Source organism: Eptatretus burgeri, chromosome 1 (genome assembly GCF_056783735.1).
Source record: "Eptatretus burgeri isolate ZD-2024b chromosome 1, Ebu_testis_v1, whole genome shotgun sequence".
Taxonomy (NCBI): domain Eukaryota; kingdom Metazoa; phylum Chordata; class Myxini; order Myxiniformes; family Myxinidae; genus Eptatretus; species Eptatretus burgeri.
In genome coordinates, this window is record NC_140961.1 from 20,946,459 (window position 1) to 20,966,458 (window position 20,000).

At 43.7% G+C, this 20,000-nt stretch overlaps 1 protein-coding gene and 1 pseudogene across 1 annotated transcript in view; both read left to right on the plus strand.

The window, feature by feature from the left end:
* The window catches only part of LOC147033982 (ARF GTPase-activating protein GIT1-like), a 149,025-nt gene that overhangs the window by 92,554 nt on the left and 36,471 nt on the right, over window positions 1-20,000 (plus strand). The window contains exon 11 of the mRNA XM_085848641.1: window positions 13,309-13,449. Within this exon, the coding sequence (XP_085704767.1) occupies window positions 13,309-13,449 (141 nt within the window). The remainder of the gene's footprint in view (window positions 1-13,308; window positions 13,450-20,000) is intronic.
* Window positions 8,289-8,429, plus strand: LOC147033983 (signal recognition particle RNA; annotated as a pseudogene).

Here is a 20,000-nt window from a genome sequence, read left to right on the forward strand (position 1 = left end):
TTTAACATTTTGATCTACACCTGCTTGATTTCCACGACTTCCAACTTGGGTGTCCTTTTATCTTCAACATAAATTTTAGTGTAATATGGAAAACAAAATATTTAATGTTAATTTTGGCTTCTCTTGTTGCAAATGGTGAATGCTTTCATCCCCAGGCAAAAATAGCATTGCTTTCCGATACTAATTATCTGCAGACTACTGTAGTTGGACCTGTTACCAACTATAGTATATGAGAGCACAACTCTCGTATACTATAGTTCTAACTGCAGCATTTTTGCCTGGGGCATGGCCGACTGTTACTAGCTAATGTGTGAAAGTCGATGTTTGTTACAAATTTCCCACAAAATCTTAGATTAAAACTATAAAAGGTGCTGTGAGTGCATACGTCCGAGACAGCGAAATTTCCCTTCCACCACTCTTTCCCTGTACTAAGCCATGCTTCCTGTGAGTATTTTTGCTCGTACCGGCTTCCAACCTCAACCCTTGTCCCTCCCCTCCCCCCTCCAGTCCCGGGTCAGATGTCCAAGGGCACATAGGCCAGGAGCACTACGGGAACAACCCTCCAATGGGTGGTGATATGATCTTATAAATGGTGCCCTGTGACTGTCGGGGGGGGGGGGGTGGGTGAGAAAGTTGACCTACCGTGTCACTGTAGGGTGGCTGCCGCAATCACCCGATCACTCTTGGGGGGGGGGAGGGTGTGCTAGAACAGTATTCATGAAGATGAACTGCATACAGACAAATGTTGATGTAATCCCCAAAAAGGTAAATGTTTATAAGAATTGTTTGCCATCGTCTTTTCAAAACTTATCTCGTAGATTATTTGTTTTAATGAGTGCACTGCATTTCACTTAATCAGGGCAGAAATAATGTATGAACAAAAACAAGCGGTCTTTTTAAACGTATTATCACATGTAGCTGGGTGGGAACACTTACTTAACCTGTTTCTCTCACCTGAACTAACAGCCGTGGCTTCAATCAGGCGGTTCCTTACCTACGAGTGGCAAAGATGGCACCCTCACGCCCATAATCACCAATTTATGAAAATAAATATTGACGATGAAATTGCCGTATGAACAACAAGAATCATCTGTGTTTATGAAATTACTAACACAATGGACATGAGGCAACAAATCTGATGGGCCTCCAGGAAAGACAAACTCAGAACACTCTCTTAACAATGATGAATAACAGAAAATAAATACCTCTCCAATATGGTCACTGATCTGTACAAACAGATCTGATCTGTACTCTGACTGGGGCCAAATGGTCAGGAAAAGAGGACGAGCGAATGGCACGTCTTTGTTTGTGGTCATGGTGGAGCCGGAGACAACTTGGTCTTTGCTCCCATGCTTCAAATACAGGTGGGACAAACTCACTCAAGATGGGGATATTGTGTGGAAGAATCGATCTTGCAATGCTTTTTCTCATAGAACTTCCTATTGTCCTCTCCCTGTCACTGTGCCTATTCCCCTCATTGAGTTGTACTGTGGAACCTTTCTCTTGTCAGCGACCCCAGCAGAGAGAGCCCAGATTAACTCGCTCTTGTAATGTAATGCTCATCATTTTCCCACATCACCGTGTTTCATGCCTCAGGCCCACGTCATCTCCCATGGCACTGCCATTGTTGGCACTGCCACGACACACACTCAGGTTGGACCCATATCAACACCAAAGTGATGGACCAACCACCCAATAGAAAGTATAATTAAGAAGGAGGTTTAATCGTTCTGGGGAGTGTCGGGGGGGGAGTGGGGGGATAGGTTGGAGGGAATACCAGATCCGTGGGCCAATGTGGCACTCGATGCTAAATAATCCCCATTAATGTTCAACCTCACGTATATAGAGTAAGTCGCTGATTTACGTCATCTATTTGTGTCGTTGCAATACAATGCCATTGACACTTTATGGGACAATAGTCGATTTAAGTCGCGCTAGTCCAATTTATAATGTCTTTCTAATTTTTTTAATACAGTGTCCTTCCACTCATCTGATATCCGGGATGTGTATCTTTGTGCATAAACTGTGTAAGTAAATGCTTTCATGTGCTTTGGTCTTCCTCCCAGTTTATTTGTTAAATACGCATATGAAGTCACTTGGTCTCTGAGTGATTCAAGTTGCCCTGATCGCAAACTGCTTTCAGTTATTAATCGTCCGTTAAAGATTAGATTCGGTCCGGAATGTTTAGCGTCCGGCACAGTGACCGCTCAACCCCCATTTTGGTGCCGGGTGTGAGGGAGTACCAGCACATCGATTATCCGGCTCACACGTTCCACCGAAGCACGATAGCGCCTGCCTCTTCCTCCCTGAAGTCGCACCACACTCATTCTGCACCATTACATTGTCTATTTGTGTAAACACACAATTTAAATTGTGTTCTTCATTGATTTGTTTAATTTTTATCTTTAATATGTACTTAAGTGAAGATCAAGTTAAGTTAAGCATGAAAACGCTGTATATGGGAAAATTGAATCCCAAATAACGTCGTTTGTATATTGTCGCAGTTTTTAGGAATGCATCCACGATGTAAATCGACAACTTGCGACGTAAATCGATGAAAATTAATTTGTGACGTAAATGAAATAAATCAACAAAATTGAGTACGAGTGCAGATGTGGCATGACTCACAAACGCAGATTTCACAAAAATTCCGTCTCTTCTACCTGCCATCGACACAAGACTTTTTAATGTATTTTTTTCATTTACCTTAGCATATGTGTGTGTGTGTGTGTGTGTATGTATGTATATATATATATATATATATATATGTATATATATATATATGTATATATATATATATATATATATATATATATATATATATATATATATATATATATATATATATATATATATATATACGTACGCACACACGCACACACACACACACACACACACACACACACACACACACACACACACACACGGATTGTCCAAAAGAAATGGAAACAACTGGATAAATAAGGGACACCAAGCAATGGCTTCCACATAGGTGTGGCCCATGTGTTGAGCAAATAACATCCCAGCATGCTTAGGTTAGGTGTGGGAGCATGTGCCGGAGCAGCGCATCACGTCCACTTTCCGTCAGTACTCCAGGGGCCTTTGTCTGGCCATCCCCCAGGCAGATGCCTGGCCAATCCCCATCTCATTGAGATGCCGATCAATCTGCTGCAATCACGAGGCATGCAGTCATCTCGTTTACCTTCTCCACTCACGAGACTCCCTCGCTTGGAGCATCTGGTGAGAAGGATCAGCGTCAGGAAAACGAGTTGCATGTCCATACAGCCGCAGCTGATGCCTACAGACTATACAGTAGCAAACCTCATTTGATTCTCTCTTAACAACCACTTGTTGGACACAAAGTCTCACCAACGATAGCCAAAGATTCTCTGAAGAGACCTGGTACTGAAGGAGTTAAGTCTTCGTATCAGATCCTTTGTCAGAGTCCAAGTCTCACATCCGTTGAGCAAGACTGGAAGCACCAAGGACCTGAAGACTCGGACATTCATCGTCTTGCATCGGTATCGACAGCGCCACACCCCATGATCCAGTGATTCCATTATTCCCCAGGCCTGACTCAGACCTCTTTGAACTCTGGCTCACAATGTGTGGAGACATGACTACCACTGCCTCATCACAAGCTGGTGCTCACAAGTTTGCAGCATCCAAGATGTAATTGAAAGCTTGGGTCTTTATTTTGACCCACGAAACCCGTAGTACCAGTGGCTCAGATTCCTCATTCAGTGCCTTGAGCCCCTACAAGGGCATCCAGTGTTTCTGCAAGGATGACTGCATCATCTGCAAAATCAAGGTCAGAGATCTTGACATCCCCAATCATTCAGTGCCTTGAGTCCCGACAAGGGCATCCAGTGTTTCCGCAAGGATGACTACATCATCTGCAAAATCAAGGTCATAGATCTTGACATCCCCAAGCGATGCACCAGACCTTGATCTCTCTGACATCTTCTCGAAAATGCAGTCTGTGCAAGTGTTGAAGAGTGTCGGGGCCAATACACACCTTTGATGAACTCCAGTAGCAACTGGAAATAAGTCAGAGGTGGAACAACCACACCTAAAAAGCACTCTCTGTACCAGAGTATAATTCAAAATCTAGATTGTTCAACTTTGGTGGCACCCCGCAAAGACCGAGAATCCTCAAGAGGGCATCCTGATTCACTGAATCAAATGCTTTGCGGAGATCAACATCGGCTGTGAGCAGCCCCTGCCAAAACTCTCATCTGCATTCGGTGAGGACCTGAAGAGCAAGGATACGGTCAATCATTGACTTATGTGGTGAAAAGCCCAACTGCTTCGGGCGCTGATGCTTGAGCAGATGGTGGTGAACCCTATGAAGAATTGTCCTCGCAAAGACCTTGCCTGGCACTGAGAGCAGCATCACTCCTTGGTAGTTGTTGCAATCCTGACAATCACCCTTCCCTCTCCAGAGAGGGACAACGAGGCCCCTTTTCCAGTTAGTTTGGATGATGCCTGTGCTCCAAACAGAACACAGAACTGCATGCAATGATACCAGTAGAGCATTTCCATCAGCCTTGAGAAGTTCTGCATGGATGCCATAGATCCCTGGGGCTTTACCCCCTTTCAACTGGTTTGCCGCAGCCTGTGTTTCCATAAACTATGGCGGTTTGGTTGATTGGATTTCAGCAATGGGGATAATTATTCCTCTGACATCCAACTCAACAGCTGGTGGGTTAGTCTGGTACAGCCGCTCAAAGTAACCGGGCCAGCGGGACTTCACTTCGGATTCCTCTGTCAAGAGTCCACCACCCTCTGCTCTAACAGCAGCACACTGAGGGAAGGGCTTGGAAGAATGCTGTGCATGAATTCCTCTGTAAGCAGAATGAGAATCACTCGTCCCCAGGTGATGCTCTACCCCTTCACAGATTCCTCGCATATAGGCTTCCTTATCTGCCCTCAGTGCATGTACAGTTTTATGCCTCAACTCCCTGAACAGCTCTGCTATGCTTTAAGCCTAGTTATGCGACTCTGCTCAATGGTATTCAGTATCCCTTGGGAGATGCCTTCGCCTGATGGTGGATTGCAAGACATCCGCCAGCAACATCAAGGATGGTTGTCTTGAAGGCACTCCACAACTCTTCAGGATTCTCCACAGCACCCAGACCCCCCAAATCCCCACTCAGCCTGTTCGCAAATTCCTCAGCCACCCTCTTATCCCTGATTTTGTCAACATCCAGCTTTGGTTGGGATGGTTCCATTCTCCTGTATTCAAGCTGCAACTTCAGAGATGCTATAAACAAACCTGTGGTCGGTATTGAGGAAATGGACACTCCGGTAGATGTTGCAGTTCTGAATCGTCCTGCAGCGACCATCGATGAGCGCGTGGTCAGTCTTCTTTGCCACACCACCAGCGTTGGAATACCAAGTCCAGCGATGAGGCTGTGGCAGCTGAAACCATGAACCAGCCACCCAAAGTCCATGTCTTCTTGCAAAGTCAAGGAACTTAGTACTATTCTGGTTCACAGTTCCAGACCCATGGGGACCAACACATGTCTCATAACCATCCATATCAATGCCAGTCGATGCAATGAAATCACCCAAGACTAGAAGAGTACCTCATCTGTGGCACTGATCAACCACAGACTCGAGCACAGCCATGGTACGGCCACGCACGTACGGCCACGCACTAGTTATAATAATAAATATAAAATAAAATAAATATATAATAAAATACATAAATCCAAAAACACTTTTTTAAAAAATTGCATTTTCTTCTTTGGATCTTGTGTTGATAAATTAGTGTGGTGTTGATGTTGTGCAGGCATGATGGGCTGAATGGTGTCCACCTGTGTCTGATTTCCTTGTATTACTACGTGTGGAATCCTGGAGGATGGTGATTTGCCTTTCGGTGAGAGAAAGCTCATGGCGTCAAACAGCCAATTGACTCGAGGGATGCATTGCATATTGGCTGCAAGTCACTCCAGGAGTGTGGTTATCCATTACCGATGAGCTTGGAGAGCACTTGCCAAGTGGCTTAAGCAATCAAGCAAGTACCACCAACAAAATGCTGACTGCTTGTTAACTGAACAGACCCTGTGTGTGTGTTCCATTATCAGCCAGCTATTTTATGTTCCATGCTTGCTATCGCTTGCCAAGCCAGCCGTTCCTTATCAAGTGTCAAATGGTGGAATGCTTTCTTGAGTGCTTAAGCCACTTAGCGAGCGCTCCACAAGAAACTTGCGAACTGAATGCATCCCAGGTCTAACGGTCTGTGTGTCAGTCCTTGTGAGTGGATTGGAAGCGAAACATTGCGTTTTGAAAATGAGTCAAACTTTGCATCCAATACGGGTTTTGACGATACTAAAACGGGTCGTGGGTTTTCACCAACAAAACGGGCCAAACCCGTGAAATCCGGGTCACTTGTCATCTATGATATATGCTGTTCGTGTCTTCATTCTGTAATTAACTCATGGGGGATGGCGTCGTGGGGAATGACGTGTTCCATTGGTGGGACGTCCCACAAAACTTTATCCCGTGAAGCTACAATACAGTACGTGCAGTACCATAAGTGCACATGGTGAGACGTTCCACGAGACTATGTTTATCCCATGAAGCGACAACGCACATACAGGAAGCAGGTCATGTTCATGGCTCATGGAAGATGTTTTTTGCATACGTACAGTATTGTACTGTACATACATCTAGCAGCTTTGTGCGTGACTTGTGGAAGATCTATTTTAGAACTGTTATGCTTGTGGCTCATGAAATATAAAATAATCGCTGCGAAAACCGTAAATACGTGGGGAATATCCCGCAAATGTCATAAATTACCATGTCGTAAATTATCAACCGCAAATACGCAGAACCCGCGAATGTTGGAACTGAGAATGTCGGTGTTCGGGTGTACTTGGTTCCTCCTCAGAACACAAGGGTAGTACAGCATGCACACGAGATCTTTTTTAATGTGCCTTATTTTCTATCGTCTGGCATTTTCTACAAGCTATGCAATGTCCCTTTTCTATCGTTTGACACATGGCACATGCCATATTGTTGTGGTGCCGGGGTTCGGTGGCGAGGATGACCGCGAGATGGAGCAGTTGGGCCGTCTCCCACCGAACACCGGAATTGAAGGTCGTCACTCCGGATAACTCTGAAGTCGATAACTCCGAAGTTGCTTAATGGACCATAGATGCCAATATTTCGACCGCGTGGTTAGGGTCTTTTTGTGTGATTCCAATTTACCTAAGTAGCCACGCGGTCTCGCTACCGGGGAAACCACACCCTCGGCCGGCTTTGTCCGACCCGAGTCGCTGTTACCGACTCGGATCTGGCGTAACCGAGCGGGAATTGCCAAAGCCGCGCCGGCCCAAATGACAATTTACGGCACAATCGGCCTCCCTAATTCTCAAGCCTGAACCATACTGGGTCAATGAAAGAAAGCACAGATAATGAACTGGAATATTTAACAGTTATTTATTTACAAGGTAATGGGGAGGGTGGAGGGATCTGCTCTGAGGTAACTCGCCTCCGGATTGGTCAGGGGGCATCGGGCGATCGGTGTCCTCCCCTCATTGGACGAGGGGAACATTCCATCTTGCTGGGGCGGAGTCGGCCCTGAGGTGATTTCACCCCCGCCTATGTCCGTGGCCTCAAACACGTGCGTAATGGTGCTGAAGGAGTGGAGGGGGATTTAATGCAGAAGACTAACTAGAAAAACTCGCAGCGTACACATGAAATTCCCATTAGACATAGGGGAGAGATTTTAACGATCCACATATACTTAACGAAATAACTAAACTTTGGGTCAACTGTATGTGTGAATGCGAATGGTTTCCAGATTCGTAACAATATAAAGGGGCCTTTTCTATGCCCCTGACATTTTTCTCAAGAATTAAATTGTTCCTCGATCATAAGCTGACGTTTGTGGATGGATAGACAGACAGACAGACAGACAGACAGATATAATGAACCAATTGCTTCACCCAATTGTTGGCTTCATGTGCATTGGTAATTAGATATTTTTATTACCATCTAGCACACGTTATTTATTTTCTGCCATGGAGTAACAAAGAAGCTTGTGGTCTGGTTTAAGTCGTTAATCACTCATCAGGCTATTCAAAATCGGCAATTTGAAATCCCTTCCTCCATTAATGTCATCAAACATTCCCTCCAACTGATGCTGTGCCATTTGGCAGAAAATTGACTTTAGATGAGTTCGTGCTGTTTGTTCGTGGTAACAATGAAAGTATGTAAAGGCACAAAACTGCAATGATATTTATTTTTATTTTCTGTTGATATTCATTTTGCCAACTACCGGGCGTAGTGGCGTGCGCCTGTAATCCGGCTACTTGGAGGCTTGGGTTGGAGGATCGCTTGAGGACGGGAGCTCTGCACTGGGCCGTGCTATGAGAGGGTGTAGGGCAGCCCGGAATCATGGTGAAACCCAATCCATATCCCTGTGTCGTAAGAGGTGACCAGGGTTGCGTCAGGAAGGGCATCCGGCGTAAAACCTGTGCCAAATCAGTATGCGGATCATAACGGATGATCCGCTGTGGCGACCCCTAACGGGAGCAGCCGAAAGACGAACAACAACATTCATTTTGCCAACTGAAATTCCTTTGCACTTACACTTTATTACTCATTCTGAACCTTTCGTATTTCTGAATCAATTATGATGAACTTTGTCACACATTCTCTTTTAAAACTTGTTTTGTTTTAGAGTTTATTCTTATTCACCTTACCTTTTGTTACCTGTTCACAGAAATTGCATTTTCAGTTTTTGTATGAAAAAGTTTCACAAATCAGTGGAAAATGAGATGTTGATGGAACCACAAGAACAAAATGAAATTTACCTCTTCTTTATGAATACACTTTTATGCTTTTGGTAGTCTGAATAAAAGGGTTTAATCGATCTATAGTGCCTATAGAAAGTGTACACTCCCTTTCAAAATTTTAACCTTTTGTTACCTTGTAGCCTGGAATTAAATTGCATTAAATCAGACTCTTTCCACCTTTATTTACACATAGTAACCACCAACTTCCAAGTGAAAAACAAATTCAACAAATTTCAGAAAACAAATTAACCAGAGAGTTGGTGTCAAAGCCACCCAATGCTCACCTGTTTATACATTTATCGTTTTTAAAAGACTAGTCTAATAATATTTTTATAAAGCATTGCAGTGAAGTATGATCCAAATAATTTTAAAGCAATATATGTATTTGTATGTTGTAATCAGTAAAAAAAAACTGTGGTAGATAAAAACATGAGAAAGGAAATAACTTGCACCAAAAACTTTAACATTTTCATGCTCACGCCAGGGGTATTGCTATAGCTCTCTGTTCTTCGAACAGGCGAGCTAAAAATGCAAAACCAGAATATCTTGCTTGGATAAGTGTCCACCCCCCCTTATAGCAATTGTAAATTAGCTCAGGTGTAACCAATCTCCTTCAAAATCACACACCAAGTTAATTGGCCTCCACCTGTATTAAATTGTCATGATTCTGATTATTTCAGAATAAAATCAGTTCCTGTACGCTTCCTCTGCTGGGTAGTGAATTTCACAGCAAAGACTCAACCATGAGCTTTAAAAAGACCTCTGGGATAAAGTTGTGGAAAAGCACAAATCGGGGGATGGGTATAAAAATATTTCATCGGCTTTGAATATCCCTTGGAGCACAGTCAACACAATCATTAAGAAGTGGAAGGTGAATGGTACCACCAAGACTCTTCCTCAAGCAGGCCGTACCCCCAAACTGGATGACTCAGCATGGAATAGACTGAACAGTGAGGCCACCAAGATGCCAATGGGAACTTTGAAAGAGCTACAGGCCTTCATGGTAAAGACTGGTCACTGTGTGCATGTGACAACAACATCCCAAGCACTCCACAAGTCTGGCCTGTATGGTAGGGTGGCAAGAGGGAAGCCATTACTCAAAAAAGCCCACCTTCAGTCCCATTTAAGGTATGCAAATAACCAGTCCGGAGATTCTGAAGCCATGTGGCAAAACGTTTTGTTGTCTGACGAAACCTAGATGGAACTTTTTGGTCTAAATGAAAAACGTTACATTTGGCGCAAACCCAAAATAGCACATCACCCAAAGAACACCATCCCTACTGTGAAGCATGGTGGTGGCAGCATCATCAACAGGGACTGGGGCACTTGTCAGGATAGAAGGGAAAATGGATGGAGCAAAATACAGAAAAATCCTGAAGGAAAACCTGCTGCCCTCGGCAAGAAAGCTGAAATGGGGACGGAAGTTTACCTTTCAGCATGACTATGACGAAGCACACAGCCAAAGCTACACTGAAGTGGCTAAGGAACAAAAAGATAAATGTCCTCGAGTGGCCCAGTCAGAACTCTGACCTAAATCCAATCGAAAATCTGTGGCATGACTTGAAGATTGCTATCCATCAATGCTCCCCACACAACTTGACTGAGCTTGAACAGTTTTGTATAGAAGAATGGGTAAATATTGCCCAATCGAGGTGTGCAAAGTTGGTACAGACCTATCCCAACAGACTCGCAGCTGTCAAAGGTGCTTCCACCAAGTATTAACTCTGGCGGAGGGGTGGACACTGATCCAAGCAAGATATTCTAGTCTTGTATTTTTAATTAATTTTCTGAAATTTGTAGAATTTGTTATTCACTTTGAAGTTGTGGGTTACGATGTATAAATATAGTTGAAAAAGTCTAATTTAATGCAATTTACTTCCAGGTTATAAGGCAACAAAAGGTGAAGATTTTGAAAGGGCATGTAAACTTTCTATAAGCACTGTGCATCGTTTTCAGGAATGTTGGTGAGAACATACAGTGGGGAGAACAAGTATTTGATACACTGCCAATTTTGCAGGTTTTCCCACTTACAAAGCACGTAGAGGTCTGTAATTTTTATCATAGGTACACTTCAACTGTGAAAGATGGAATCTAAAACAAAAATCCTGAAAATCACATTGTATGATTTTTAAATAATTAATTTGCATTTTATTGCATGAAATAAGTATTTGATACATCAGAAAAACAGAACTTAATATTTGGTGCAGAAACCTTTGTTTGTAATTATAGAGATCAGACGTTTCCTGTAGTTCTTAACCAGGTTTGCACAGACTGCAGCAGGGATTTTGGCCCACTCCTCCATACAGATCTTCTCCAGATCCTTCAGGTTTCGGGGCTGTCACTGAGCAACACAGACTTTCAGCTCCCTCCAAAGATTTTCTATTGGGTTCAGGTCTGGAGACTGGCTAGGCCACTCCAGGACTTCGAGATGCTTTTTACGGAGCCACTCCTTAGTTGCCCTGGCTGTGTGTTTCGGGTCGTTGTCATGCTGGAAGACACCGCCACGCCCCATCTTCAATGCTCTTGTTGAAGGAAGGAGGTTGTTGGCCAAGATCTCACGATCCATCCTCCCCCCAATACGGTGCAGTCGTCCTGTCCCCTTTGCAGAAAAGCATCCCCAAAGAATGATGTTTCCACCTCCATGCTTCACGGTTGGGATGGTGTTCTTGGGGTTGTACTCATCCTTCTTCTTCCTCCAAACACGGCAAGTGGAGTTTAAACCAAAAAGCTCTATTTTGGTCTCATCAGACCACATGACCTTCTCCCATTCCTCCTCTGGATCATCCAGATGGTCATTGGCAAACTTCAGACGCGCCTGGACATGCGCTTGCTTGAGCAGAGGCACCTTGCGTGTGCTGCAGGATTTTAATCCATGACGGCGTAGTGTGTTACTTATGGTTTTCTTTGATACTGTGGTCCCAGCTCTCTTCAGGTCATTGACCAGGTCCTGCCATGTAGTTCTGGGCTGATCCCTCACCTTTCTCTTGATCAATGAGGCTCCACGAGGTGAGATCTTGCATGGAGCCCCAGACCGAGGGAGATTGACTGTTATCTTGAACTTCTTCCATTTTCTAATAATTGCGCCAACAGTTGTTGCCTTCTCACCAAGATGCTTGCCTATTGTCTTGTAGCCCATCCCAGCCTTGTGCAAGTCTACAATTTTGTCCCTGATGTCCTTAGACAGCTCTCTGGTCTTGCCCATTGTGGAGAGGTTAGAGTCTGATTAATTGAGTGTGGACAGGTGTCTTTTATGCAGATAACGAGTTCAAACAGGTGCAGTTAATACAGGTAATGAGTGGAGAATGGGAGGGCTTCTTAAAGACAAAACTAACAGGTCTGTGAGAGCCGGAATTCTTACTGGTTGGTAGGTGATCAAATACTTTTTTCATGCAATAAAATGCAAATTAATTATTTTAAAATCATGCAATGTGATTTTCAGGATTTTTGTTTTAGATTCCGTCTTTCACAGTGGAAGTGTACCTATGATAAAAATTGCAGACCTCTACGTGCTTTGTAAGTGGGAAAACCTGCAAAATCGGCAGTGTATCAAATACTTGTTTTCTATAGGCACTGTGCAGGGTGTATGTTAAATCGATACCCAATTTTGAATTGTTGCAGTTTTATTTATGAACCGATTTTAATGAAACTGTAAATGAAAGTACAGGTAAATCTGTGGCATGACTTGAAGTAGGTTATTGAACCCCACTGTAGGTTGAACCCCACTGTAGGTTCTTCTCACCTCCAGTTCATCAAATTTTTATTATATTTTATTTTATTGTATTTTTATTTATTTTGGTTTAAAGTCTGTTCATAAATAGTTGCTGCAACAATTTAAAATTGGGTATTGACTTATCATATACCCCGTGTACAAGCAGTTCAGCATCTCCCACCAAACCGTGCCGGAAGAGCACCGTATCTCCATTCACTGTTTATACAAGAGCAGATGCAGGTTATGTGGGATAAACCTTCCAAGGTCTAACGCTTGAACAGATAAAACGTCATTTTTATGTTGAATGTCACGTGCATGTTCCTGTTCTTGTGTGTATGCATGCGTGTTCCCTTGCATGTGCATGTTCCTTCAATATAGACCCTTCGTTCTCGTATGTCCTGTAATCAATACACCCCGGCAAGGCTCTATAATTAACTGATCTGTTTTGTTATAACTGGATAACTACCATGTCAAGAAAGCATGATTTTTGAGTCTTGATACAAGAAAGGTCCCTTAAAAAAAATATATATATATATATATATATTTTCCCTCCTCCACTCCCCCACCCCCTCCCCAACGAAAGACCATCAATGTAATGGAAGACAGTTGTAATTGTGATTTTAATGTTGAATCAGTGTTTTTTAACATCATTGCTCCAACTAAATGCTTTTAAATTTTAATCATCCCAATCGGTTCCTTTTTTCTGTTTTCCTCACTAAGTTGCCCTGAAAACTTTATGGTTTTCAGCTGACCCTGATATTTCCAAATTGTCATTGTTCATGTCTCTAATTTCCATCTTTCTCCCTACCCCTTGACTTCTTAACCCTGATACTAGATGATGAAGATGACATTCATGATTACGATGTTGTTCCAAGTGAAGATGAAGAAGGGGGAGGACAGGGGGGTGGTCAAAAAACAGGACGAGCTAAGGTACTTATATCTTCTCTCGTCCTGATTTTGTGAACTAATTGGACAATTCAATTCCGAGTTGTTAATGCCAGAAGTAAACTGTGTAAACGAGAAACTTTACATACTTTATTCCTTAAAGCGTTGCAGAACAGTGCCTGTTAAAAACACGAACCCGATGTGAATCAAAAGAACAATATGATGGTGTAATAGCATTGCCCAAAGAAATGAATTTATAGTTTCTTTTTTATTTTTTTTTTCCCTTGTTAAAATTAACTTGATCACGTGATAAGGTTTTGCTATGGAGATGTTAATTAATTTATTCATCATGCACCTTTGTTGTTTGCTGCAGGTATATAAAATGGAGGGAATTTCACAATCATTAATTACTCTTTTTTTTTTTTACACAAAATTGAAGACACTTTTTCTGATCATCTCAGTGTTGGGAAGAGCCAATTAATCGTTTGTTTTTTTTTAACGTTAAAAAAATGTTTTTTATTTTTATTTTTCCTCAATGCATGGATAATGTACGCAACGTACCAAGCAAACTCTTTTTACAGAGCATCAGTTCTTCCTACTGAAGCATTCTCTCAGTAAGTGTTACATTCCTTGGTGGGCCAGCACTCCGATGCAGGACACTCGACTAAGGGGGCAGCGACTTTTGATTTGTTCAGGGCTCCTTCGATAACTTGCATTCTCGTCCCAAGATGTATTTTAAAATTAACAATTATACGATAATTTTTCAGAAAATACAGTATCACACTTTGCATTTTTACTTACGAAATCTAAAGATTTCATAAGTGTATTGATGACTTCCGTCCTCTGTTTGTGTGTTTGTTTGTGTGTTTGTTTGTTGGCACGATAACTCGAACGGAAGGAGCTACCAATGTCAAATGACACCACGTGATTCAGGAGGGTGATGGCTAGCGCTGATTAGATTTTGGTCAAAATCGGTCAAAGGTCAAGGTCACAGTGAGGTCAAACATTCGATTTTTGATGGTTTGGTACAGAATCATCGTAGAAACTTCTGGTTTGCGTCGCTACCTTCTCTAGAGACAGCCTTTATTAGACAAAGTCAGAGGTCAAGTTGACGATTTCGTAAGTACGAGTCTATGACTGCTTGTTTATTACTTACGAAATCTAAAGATTTCGTAAGTATATTGATGACTTCCGTTATCTGTTTGTGTGTGTGTTTGTGTGTGTGTTTGTTTGTAGGCACGATAACTCGAGAACGGAAGAAGCTATCAATGTAAAATTACACCACGTCATTCAGGAGTGTGATGGCTAGTGCTGATTAGATTTTGGTCAAAATCGGTCAAAGGTCAAGGTCACAGTGAGGTCAAACATTCGATTTTTGATGGTTTGGTACAGAATCATCGTAGAAACTTCTGGTTTGCGTCGCTACCTTTTCTAGAGACAGATTTTATTAGACAAGGTCAGAGGTCAAGTTGACAATTTCGTAAGTACCAGTCTATGACTGCTTGTTTTTTTCATTTATGCAATTCAATGTCTTAAACCATAGATAAGTCTATTCTGGGCACAAGTGAAGGCCCGGCCTTCTGGGGGAAAAGGTGTCGACTTGTACACCAAAAATACGGTAAATAAAAATTGTGATAAAGCTAATTCTGTATTCTATTAACAAATCTACTTTAACTTAAATATTGCTTAACCAACGGTTGGCATCGATAAGTCTTGATGATCTCTTTCTTTCATACTACCTGAATGGAACTTTATACAGGATTAGCTAATGATGAAGGCTCATTCCAAAAGCTCTGCATTGTAAATTCTGTTGCTTTTACTTCTCTCAAATACATTACCATTACAAACATTGTCTTGGCTTTTATCATATTTTGTTCCACTCGGGAATGTTCTGGTCTCTTGTTTCGCAATTGTTCGTGCCATTGCTGATTGGAATTCGTCAATCTTCTCCTTTGAACGCTTCATTTTCTGAGTCAATTTCCCAGGAAGTATATTTCTGTTTATTCACGGTGGATTTATAAAAGGTGGAATAAAGTTTGAGTCCGAGGTCACAGTCTGATGTCCTGTTGCTGCCACCTTATAATAATGCCTTAATAAAAGAACATTGTTTCAATTCTTCCTCTCCCAACTTCATTCTCACTTTCCTTGCAGAAAAGTTTTATCTTCTTCTTTTTTTGTCAAACAGGTGTATACATCCTCATTGCTTGACTTTTCCATTACGCTTCACCCAGTCTCAGCATGTTGCACTTTCCGTCTGATTTTTACCTTTTACAAAATCCACTTGCTGCCCTTGCTTTACCAAATATTAAAACATCTTAATGTCCTACTTTATATGTGATATTACTGATCAACTCAAGACTTTTATTATCCCCCCAAAATGGTAATCTGCTCTGTCTGTCCGTCCGTCCATCACGTTATCTCCTCCTAAATGGTTGTGCAGAAATCCAGCAAACTTGGTAGTTATCATTGCCACATGGCAAGAAGATCTGAGAACAATATAATTTTGACCATGCTCCCCTGGGGCCCCCTGGGGCATGGTCAATCGGTCACATACCAAAAAATGCAATTGCGGGCACATTTTAGAATATTTTAAAATTATACCTTGTATATACAAGGGCCAGTCAATAAGTAACCTTAAAATGGTGATATAAATTCAAGAATGTAATGTGTGTAGTTGTCGACATATGTTATGCTTATGGGTAAGAGTCATGTTTTGCCTGTTTTAGATCTGGCAACATTGAGGTTATGACATCAGTAGAGCAGTTCCAAGATGGTGGCTCCTTTAGAAGCATGCACCAGGGAGGAGCAACGGTTCTGTCATCCATTTCTTTGGAAGTGAGGGTGTGAATCCCAGTGAAATCCATCGCAGAATGAAAATGCAATATGGTGATGCATGGTTTTTTTGTGGGGGGGGGGGGTTGTATACCTTGTCGAGGCTTGTATGAGAGCTAACACACAACGCACAGCAAGGGGAGCATGAGACAAGAGGGGTGGGAGTGGGAAGGACAAAACAGTGGGGAACAGCGACATTAGGAGATCTGTGGAAGGGAGCGGGATGGGGCGGGTAGCACGGGGTATACAAGATGGACATTACAGGGACTTTCAGGAAGGAAAGCAGGGAATTTGAAGGAGGTAGGTTTGGGGTGGATTAATGGGGGTAGAAAAGATCGAGGATTTGGATGGAGGACGATAGGTGGTGGTGAACAACTGCTTTGAAGGCCTGGAGGGAAGAATGGGATTGAACTGAGTGAGAGAATTTATTCCAAAGGCAGGAAAAAAAGAGGAATGAAAGAGTAAAGGTGAGCAGTGATTTTGGTAGTTTTACCAGAAGGGGGTTGTTGGCGGACCTAGAGCGCCCTGCGGAAATATGGTGGGGACAAATCGCAGACACAGCAAGGGGGCGGGGGGGGCGAGACCGGAGAGTAGACAGTAGAAGACAGAAAGACCACCGATCTGCCTGCGGTGAGAGGCCCAAAGACAGCCTCATCACGGGAGTTGCCAATGATCCGAAATGCCTTGGTTTCCACAGCGTGAAGCCAAGAAAGGTGGGAGGCAGGAGCACTAGCCCAGAGGGGAGAGCAGTACTCCATCAGGCTGCAGACGTAAGCTTTGTATGTTGTTTGGAGCTCAGGTGGGCCGCAGAAGGACTTTGCACGACGGAAGATTCCCAGTCAGCGACTGGCTTTGGAGGCCAGGTTGGAAATGTGGCTTTCTCAGGAAAGATCATGGCATAAATTGAGACCCAGAAGCTTGAAAGAAAGGACTTCTTCCAGAGGATTGTTGAGAAAGTGGATGGGGTGGGGGGGGGGGGGTTCCAAACCATCCTTTCGGAGAGACATAGTGAGAGTGTGAGGTTTGTCCGGATTGAAAGACATGTTTCACGTGTTGAACGAGTTTATAATTTTACACACATCTGCGTGAGCGAAGACACTGCTGATTGCCGGTCTGAGGGGTAACAGATGGTATGGCAGAGGGTAGAGTCCTCAGCAAAGAGATAAAGTGGATTTTCCAGAGTCAGACAGATCATTGATGAAAACCAGAAAAAGAACAGGGTCCAGCACGCTGCCTTGAGGAACTCCATCCTGGACAGGAAGAGAGGATGAAAGAACTCCATTTCGGGCCACACGTTGACTGACAGGGGAGGACATCTGTGAGCCATGAGTGGAGATGGCCTTGGATACCACAAGAAGAGAGTTTGGTGAGCAGGGCAGGGTGCCATACCGTGTCAAAAGCACACGATATGTCTCGGGATATGGCCCTGATTTCACGTCCGGCATTAAGGACCTCCATCCATTGTTGGGAGGGCAGAATCAGCATATCCAGGATGGAGTGACCTCGTCTGAAACCGAATTCATGATCGGAAATCAGGCCAATGGAGAAGAGGAAGGATTTAATGTCTGAAGCGATGATGGATTCCAGAACCTTGCTGATGATTGGGAGAAGGCTGATTGGTCTGTAGTTGCATGGATCTATTTTTGCACCTTTTTGATGCAGGGCAGTAATGTTTGCTGATTTCTAAGCAGATGTCAGATGACCTTGAGCAAATGTGAGGGTGAATGGAACAGAGAGAGGGTGAGCAAGAGCAGAGGAGCAGGTTTTTGGGACACGTGGGTTGATGCCGTCTGGACCGGTTGCAGAATCTGAGTCGAGGTTTGACAGCAAGCCCTCCACCTTGTCAGGAGAAAAGGACACAGAGTCCAGGGACAGTTGGGTGCGACTGGGTAAGGTGGGTAGAGAAAGTGACGGGTTTTGGACACAAGATTTAGCTGCAAACACCGAGTTTAGGCATTCAGCTTTTTCATGTGCGGTATCAGCAGTGCAGCCATTTGAGGTAAGGGAGGGGATGGAGGGGGAACATTCACCAGAAACAGATTTGATTTGACGCCTCCAGGATTTGGAGGAGGGAGAGAGGTTTGAGAGTTCAGACTTGAGCTTAGAAAGATGTTGTTTTCTGGCTCTCCTGAGAGTAGATACACACTTGTTCTGAGCTTCATGGAAGGAACTCAAATTACCCTCAGTTGGGTTTGCTTTCCATGAGGCAAAGGCAAGTTGTTTCAGGACAACTGCCTCGCCACAAGCTTCAGTGAACCATGGGTGGGAGGAAGGGTAGGACAACTGAAGACGAGAGGGGATAAATCTGTGCATGAGGGAGAGCAAGTTTCTTTGAAAGAATTCCCAGGATGAGTTGATGTTGGAGAAAGTAGCGATAGGAGACCAGTCTATAAGTTTGAGGGCTGCTTGGAGACCCTGCCAGTCCTCTTGAGTGAAGTGCCAGACTCGACGACGCTGAGGTGGTTCTCTGTTATCAACTCGAGAGATGTCCACTTTGACAAGTACGTGGTCAGAAGAACCGATTGGAGCAGAGGAAGAACAGCAGATATTTTCAGGGAAATTTCTCAAAATCAGATCCAGAAGAGATAGAGTACCCTTGGTGGAGATCCGGGTCAGGAAATTGACCTATTCAGTCAGTCCCAATGAGTTTCAGAAAGCTTTTGCTGAAGTTCCATGACAAGTGAGAGAGGTACCCCCACCTTGCCAACTGGCATAATGACAGTTGAAGTCACCACATATGAGGAAGAGAGAGTTTGGATGAGAAGATAGAAGTTGGTCCATGTTTTCGGATAGTGAGGTGGAGATGGAGTCATCACTGTTTGGTGACGGTGCAGTACACTTATAAACATGAGGTGGGAGTGGAGAGGAGGCCATAGCCAGAGGTATTTCTGAGGGTGTGGGGGAGTGAGGTAAGTGCATTGAGAGTGAGGAATGGAGTCTGATGAAGAGAGCAACTCCTCCACCAGGACGAGGCTCAGGTCTGTCATACCGGAGGAGGCAGTAACCAGGGAGAGATACTTGGGAGTCAGAGATGTCTTGAGGGAGGAAAGTTTCTGTTAGGCAGATTATGTCTGGTTTGTCAGTGGCTACCTGTATGGAAAGATCTGTAAGGTTTGAGCGAAGGCCTCGGCTATTTGAGGTCCACACTGTTAATGAAGAGGGAGGGGAGGTGGCTTTGGGTGCAGTGGATGGGAGGGGAGGGGGAGGGTAGGACAAGTAGGAAGGGGGTGAAGTAAGGAGAGTTGTTGAAAGAGTGTGGGAGGCTGCAGATAGCTCGGGGAGGGGGCCAGATGAGGAGGAGAATAGGAACTGTGGTGCTGGGAGAGAGGGGGGACAAGAGACGGGGCAGAAGGCAATTGAAGATTTGAGGAGGTGGAGTGATGAGATGGAGGTGAGAGGGCAGGGAAGGAGGCAGCTTTGTGGATGAGAGGAGGGGCAACTTTGAGAAACGTGATTGAGGGAAGTGAATGGTTGGAGAAGGGTGAGTGCGGAGAGTTGAGGGAGAAAGGTGAGGGGGGAGTTTTTGAGAAAGTTGAGAGGGAAGCTTGGAAGGAGAAGAGTGTGATGGTTGCTTTGAGAGGGAGGGGTGAGAGGGGTGAGTTGGCACTGAAGTTGGAAAAAAGAATGGTTGATGGAAAGTGAACATTCATAGCAAACTGGGGTTTTTTTTTTTAATTTTTTGGGTCAGAGATGCGATTATCGACATTTCTTGATGGATGCAATAAAAGCGAATTATAAGAATGGAGAGAAGAAATGCTGTAACA